The following is a 6,243-nucleotide window of genomic DNA, read 5'->3' on the forward strand; positions in this document are numbered from 1 at the left end:
CAGTTAATAAATCTGCATACTTCATTTAAAAATTTTGAAAATTCAATTTTTTATAAAAATCAAAAATTTTAATGATGTAACCCCTTACCAAATTTCGCAAAAATGGCCAAAAAATCGATTTCTTCCGGACATGTCTAGAAAGATTCGCATGTTGATGCTGATCAAGAATATATATACTTTATAGGGTCGGAAACGTCTCCTTCACTGCGTTGCAAACTTCTGACTGAAATTATAATACCCTGCAAGGGTATAAAAATTAAAAACAAATTAAAATGATTTTTAGAAATTATAATTTTTAACTAGTGTTGACAACATTAACGTTCAACCTTCTGAGCCGCCAGGCGGCCCACAAAAAGTACAATCATATGGTCATAGACGGCTTCGCCCTACTCTCCACCGGGGTAGCCAGCTGTAGTTGCTCCTTTGGCTGTTCGCTGGCCGCTTCCAGTTGCGTGGTCTCTTCGCCAGAGCTCAGTTCCTTGGGGGCTTCCGCCTCGGCATCTTCGATCAGACGATAGGTGATGGGCGCCGGCTGCTTGGCCGGAAGCCAATCGGGAATTATCTTGTCGTGCAGCCTCCACTTGCCGTACTCGTTGGAGATGTGCTTCTCGAAGACCACGTACTCCAGCACATCCTTGGTAAGGATCTCGCTGCCGTGCATCAGCCGGCCGAAGCGGTCGTAGATGGCCAGCATCTGCTGACTGTGGAAGCGCACGGTGACCTGGGCGAACTGGTTCTCCTTGGTGATCACCTCGGTGCAACGGGCGTGCACGACGCGAGGCGGCTCCAGCGACTGCAGGAACTTCCAGCGAATCGTCTTGTCCTTGACGTTGTGCATCATCTCCGGATAGCAGCGCTCGCTCACGAACTCGCGAATCTGGTACTTTTCCTTAGCCGCCATGTGAGTGTGCGCCTTGATGTAGATGTCTTGTGCCTCGGCGCCGAAATCGTCGGTGCTGAAGGACTCCTCGTATGAGCGGATCTTGCGCACGGCCATCAAGCTCTTTGATTTCTTCTCCAGAAACTCCAGCTTCTGTTTGGCGCCGGTTGTCGAGATGAGAGACTTCTTTCCATCACCCTCGGGCGGGACATACGCCTCGAAGATGCCGCCGGTGCAGCTTATGTGGAAGGGCCGCTCCATCCAGGGACGGGGCGGGAGCACACCGCGCTCCTTCATCCGGCTCCGCATCTCCTCCTTGCTGATGTCCTCCGGCTTCTCGCGCAGATTGGGCAGATCGATCTTGACAAACTTCAACTTACGCAGGCGCTTGAACTCCGGCTTCCAGTGTTTGGTCTGCCGGTGGCGCACCTGCTGCATCTGAAGCATGTTTTGCACGGGAGGAGCCAGCACACCCAGGCTACCAGAAGAGGTGGCGGGCATTGCCTGCATTTGTCAATGAAAACGGGGTTGGTAGAGGTATGTACGAATGCCTATGGACTCAAACACTCACCTGAAGCAGTCTAAGACATGTTTTGGCTGACACAATCTTCTCCATCGCAATTTATTTATTATATAAAAACTCCTCAACAATAAACGTTTGGCTTAGAGCTGCATATTGTGCTCGGAATTGGCTGAAAATCCCAACTAAACGACCTATAACGGCCGGGATGTACCTCTTTCGGCATCTGGTCGCACTTAAATCGATTATTTTACCCAACAAACCTTAATCGATTACTCTGGTGCAACAATCGAATACTCAAAGGACCGTTGATATTTAAAAATATATTCAGTAATAGGAATTGGACAGTTTCAAAAGTACGGTTTGAAGTTGGCGCATATATGGTTTGTAATTTGGTAAAACTTTAGATTTCGGGAAATGGCTGTTGGAAATTTGGAAACAATCTGAACGAAGATAAGACTCCGGTTCCTGGGCTATCAGTCTCATCCCTCCTCCTCCTCACCATCCGCGCTACAGTCACAGCAGTCAGGTGGTAGGTCGTCGAGGAAACGATAGCCTGCACTCTTGAACATCTTGGCCTTCAACTGGAGGATGGTACCGATATAATACTTATACTTGTATCTCAGCAGCTCTCCGGATATACTCACCATAAGCTGCTTGTACTGGCAATCATAAGCGTTGAGGGCAATGTCCCGCTTTCGAAGCTCGTTGCGCAGAACATCGATCTCCTTTTGCTGGCAACAGGCCCGCTGGGCGGCGCTCTTGGCGGCCATCAGCTCCTTCTTCATTTGTTGACATCGACACTGGGCAGAGATGAGAGAATCAATAGGATGCTTTTAAATCAATTTTTCGGTGACCTACCTTGAGAATCTCCTCGTTTCCCTTTGCCTTGTCCACCTCGTTCTCGTAGTAGTCCTGCATGTCCGCCATTTCGCGTTGCATATCGTTTATGCATTGGTTCTGCTGCTGGAGGTTGTTCTCGAGGTTGCACGAGTGGCAGGCCGCCTTGTTGGCATTTTGCTCCAGCTGGTTGACCTTGTCGCTGAGATCGGCCAGTTCCTTGCACTTCCTCCTCAGGGCATCGCGCTCCGCCACGATCCGCTGGATGTTGTCTGGATCCTTCTCCGGCGAGTAACCGCCCCTACCAGCACCGGAACCCGTCATTTTCTCGTCCTCGGCTTGACGCAGCAGCTTGACCTCTTTTCCCAGATCATCGATCTTGTTCTGCAGGTAAGGAATGTCGTTACTCCTTTCCGGATCGATCTTGACGCTGTCCAGCCGGCATCTTTTCGACTGCTTCTCGATCAGTCGCTTGAGGTTGCCGTTCTCAGCCTGGAGGATGTCATGGGCCTTGTTCATGTCGTCGATGGCCTTCTGTAAGTCGCTAAGTTCCTTTTCGTCCTTCGGAGTGATTTTGCCGGCATCGGCCAGCTCCTTGATCTTTTCTTTTAGCTCCTTCGCCTTTTGCGGATCGTAGCGCTGATCCATGATCCGTTTGATTTCGTCACTCTCCTCCTGGGCCGTCCTTAGTTTGTCGTCGGAATCGGCCAACTTCTTTTTTAGCAAGTTGTTCCTGACCATCAGATCCTGCATGCGCCCAATTGTGTCGTCGGCGGCATTGATCAGGCTGTCGCCCACCACCAGGTTAGTTCCGTACTCATCCTCTGGACCTCCACGCTGTCCACCCTTCACGGGTGTGTTGCAGGCCACCAGATCGGCCACGAATTGTGACTTTCTATCCTCGTTGGCTGACCACGACCTGTCGTCCACCGTGGACGGATAGGTCTTCAGTTTAACGCACTCTTCGGAGCACTCGAACTCATAGGTCTCGTTCCGAAACGGCACGTGGAAGAACTCCCTTTGTGTGGAGTACGCCATGGCTGGGCAGTGTAGGGTTCAACCAGAAAGAAACCAATTTATTGCTATGTCCAATCCAATCTAAATTTCAACTTAAACACGTCCGACATTGATTGAGTCCACAAAATATTAATATTGCTAAACGGGTGACGATTACAAACACAAAAAGATCCGGCCCAGCTAAGGGCTGGCATCTGACACCCTGCCTGCTTAGAACTAGTCAACATTATCCGTTCCCTTATTCCAGGCCCTGGGCTCGCCGCTCCGCCAGCGATTCGTCCGCAGAGTTCATTGAGGAGAAGCCACACGGTTGCATGGTCATGCTGGCTGTGCCCGAGCTGATAGTGCGAAGAGCACTGGAGTAGCCGGAGAGCTCGGCCAGTGGGGCATTCACCAGGATCATCTGGGAAGAGGGATAGGGCTTTAGAAATGTTCAGAAAACCTTGAAAATTTCCCAAACTCACTTTGTTCCTGTCGCCTTTCGGATGGACATCATTGATCAGGGCTCGCCGGCGGGAAAGGTCAGCCATAATCCCGGAGATACGTTCGCTGGGGGCCACAATTTGCAGGGCCATGATTGGCTCCAACAGACGCGTTCCAGTCGTGCTCAGCAGCTGAAAGGCATTGAGGATTACAAAGAGACCCACAAAGGTCATTAATTTACCTTTTGAACGCACTGAGCTGCCGTAGCCATGACGAACGAGTCGGCGGTGCCCCGACCAATGGTGGCGTTGTGCAGGCGAATCTGCGTCTCCACCACTTGTCCACCCACGCGAGGTCCCCGCTCCAAGGCACTGATGGAACCCTTCCGCAGAACCTGAAGTATGCGCGGTCGCAATGTGTTGAGGTTTGGCATATTTTCCGGAGACTTATCCAAGCTTTTGTGGAAGAACAGAGAAAGTCAGAACCGATTTCCAGACGAGCGCCACTTAAAGGTCACCTGAACAACTCGCTTTGGTCCCTCACTAGCTCCAGTGTAATGCTGACATTCTGCTTGCTGCCAGCGATTTCCTTCTCCACGCTCAACGTGGTTATTGCGGCCGACTCGATGGTCTCCTTATAGGCGATCTGCAGTGGGCCCAGTTCAACGTCGATTTTGTACTCGCTCAGGATGCGCGACTTGATGATGTCCATGTGCAGCTCGCCCATTCCGCCGAGCACCGTTTGCCCAGTGACCGCGTCGTAGCTGACCCGCAGACTGGGATCCTCGCGCTGCAGCTGCCGCAGAGCCTGCTCCATGGCCGTTTGCGAGGAAATGCTAGGCGGTTCAATGGAACAGAAGTACACAGCGTCTGGTACAGGCGGATCCAAGGCGAAGAGCTCATCTGATTCGTCGGAGTCTTCCTCATCCTGGCTAGGAGATGTGCCTAGACTTTGCCTCAAGCGTTTCTGAGCATTCTTTAGAGCTGACTGACTGGAGGTCAAGAGGTCGCCCGTCACTGTGGACTATGTAGTGGTTAAGAACCATTGAGGTCCTGTATTGAGTACTACTTACCTTTAGGCCAGCACATATGACCACATCTCCGGCCTGCAGGGAACTGACCTCTCGATATTCGTCTGCCAAAGGCTCATACAGTTTGGACACCACCTCCGCCTGGCCACGGGCAGATATCAGGCGCATGCCGCGCTTTACCTCGCCGCGCAGAATCCTCACCAGCGTCAGAGGTCCTCGCTGCTTGTCATGCACAATCTTAAAGACCTTGGCAGCCACCTCGTTTCTGCAAAGCATAGAAGTGCTAAAATAGGCAAGGATTCCTCTATAGGATTAACTACTACCCGAAGCAGTCGTATATCTCGTTTCGCTCCTCCGGCGCCGGCAGATAGGCATTCACAGCATCCATCAGCCGCTGAATGCCAACGTTTTTGTACGCCGAACCCAAGAGCACGGGTACCACCTTCTGCTGACTTGTTGCTCGTCGAAGAGCCCTTTCAATTAAAGCACCATCAACATTGTCAAAGCTCTCTGTGCTGATGACCACGTCAGCCAGTTCGTCGTCCAATCCCGACAGCGTGTCAATCAGTTCATTGCGCCTCTCCTGCAGCTGGCGCTGATCATCCGAGGGCTCCAGTTTCGTCTTCTTGTAGCTGCGGCCGAGGTCATTTTGCTGCCAGCTCAATCGCTCCAGGGTGATGACATCATTGATGGCTGCGGGGAATCCACTCCGATTATATACATTCTATAGAGTTCGTGACCAGTGCCAACCCAATACTCCATCCTCGCTCTTCACAGGATACTGCAAGCAAACAGGCTGCGTTTCCAGCTTTGCCTTGAGATCATTAACACTCTTGTCAAAGTCTGCATCCGGACGATCCATCTTGTTGATGAATATCAGACGCGGCAGCTTGTGCTTGTCTGCCTGCGTCCACACGGTGACTGTCTGGGCCTCCACACCGGCCGTTCCATCTAAAACCACGACCACACCGTCCACGGCGTACAGTGATTGCTCCACCTCCATGGTGAAGTCAATGTGTCCGGGTGTGTCCAACAGATTAATGCTAAATAAAATATATAAAGGGACCAAACAGGAGAGTAATGGAGATACGAGTCCTTACCGGTGGCCATTCCAGGGAAACGTGACCGCCGAGCTGCATATCGTAATGCCGCGCTCCCGCTCCTGGGTTAGGTAATCGGTCACCGTATTCCCGCGATGCACTTCGCCCAGGGCCCGAGTCTTGCCCGCATAGAACAGCATGCGCTCTGTGGTCGTCGTTTTGCCTGAAACGGGTTTCTTTACCGGATAATTTGGACAGAAAATTGTTTCTTAAAACTCACCTGCATCGATGTGCGCCAGAATGCCAATGTTTCTGATTTTGCTGCTGTAGAATCGCTGCGGGATGTGAGCAGACAGCTGCCGGAGCAATTTAATCCGTTGATGCAAGTCACTCTGCCAGGCATATTTAAGCATTTTCATTGATAAATTAACGAAAATACAAAATAGTTGCAAAATACAACCAAAATCAGCTGTTTGGCAGCAACAGTTATCGA

At 51.2% G+C, this 6,243-nt stretch overlaps 3 protein-coding genes across 4 annotated transcripts; all 3 read right to left on the reverse strand.

The window, feature by feature from the left end:
• Window positions 1–273: 273 nt before the first annotated feature.
• On the reverse strand, window positions 274–1,609 carry mRpL45 (mitochondrial ribosomal protein L45). The gene is made up of 2 exons (XM_017180385.3): window positions 1,452–1,609; window positions 274–1,384 (listed from the first exon to the last, which is right to left on the reverse strand). Exons 1-2 carry the CDS (start codon window positions 1,494–1,496, stop codon window positions 362–364), a joined length of 1,068 nt encoding a protein of 355 aa, XP_017035874.1. The 5' UTR covers window positions 1,497–1,609; the 3' UTR covers window positions 274–361.
• A 99-nt stretch (window positions 1,610–1,708) lies between these two features.
• Window positions 1,709–3,426, reverse strand: LOC108084247 (sarcolemmal membrane-associated protein). The gene is made up of 3 exons (XM_017180384.3): window positions 2,262–3,426; window positions 2,048–2,203; window positions 1,709–1,984 (listed from the first exon to the last, which is right to left on the reverse strand). The coding sequence occupies exons 1-3, from the start codon at window positions 3,276–3,278 to the stop codon at window positions 1,883–1,885; spliced, it is 1,275 nt and encodes a 424-aa protein (XP_017035873.1). The 5' UTR covers window positions 3,279–3,426; the 3' UTR covers window positions 1,709–1,882.
• mRRF2 (mitochondrial ribosome recycling factor 2) lies at window positions 3,291–6,239 on the reverse strand. Of its 2 annotated transcripts, XM_017180383.2 has the most exons (9): window positions 6,031–6,239; window positions 5,811–5,973; window positions 5,461–5,753; window positions 5,034–5,403; window positions 4,753–4,975; window positions 4,198–4,703; window positions 3,922–4,135; window positions 3,722–3,871; window positions 3,291–3,660 (listed from the first exon to the last, which is right to left on the reverse strand). In XM_017180383.2, the coding sequence occupies exons 1-9, from the start codon at window positions 6,167–6,169 to the stop codon at window positions 3,496–3,498; spliced, it is 2,223 nt and encodes a 740-aa protein (XP_017035872.1). In that variant the 5' UTR covers window positions 6,170–6,239; the 3' UTR covers window positions 3,291–3,495. The 2 variants fall into 2 exon arrangements, with proteins under 2 accessions (XP_017035872.1, XP_070143559.1); XM_070287458.1 differs by having other exon boundaries at window positions 3,291–3,871; window positions 6,031–6,232.
• Window positions 6,240–6,243: the final 4 nt, after the last annotated feature.

Source organism: Drosophila kikkawai, chromosome 3R, assembly GCF_030179895.1.
Source record: "Drosophila kikkawai strain 14028-0561.14 chromosome 3R, DkikHiC1v2, whole genome shotgun sequence".
Taxonomy (NCBI): domain Eukaryota; kingdom Metazoa; phylum Arthropoda; class Insecta; order Diptera; family Drosophilidae; genus Drosophila; species Drosophila kikkawai.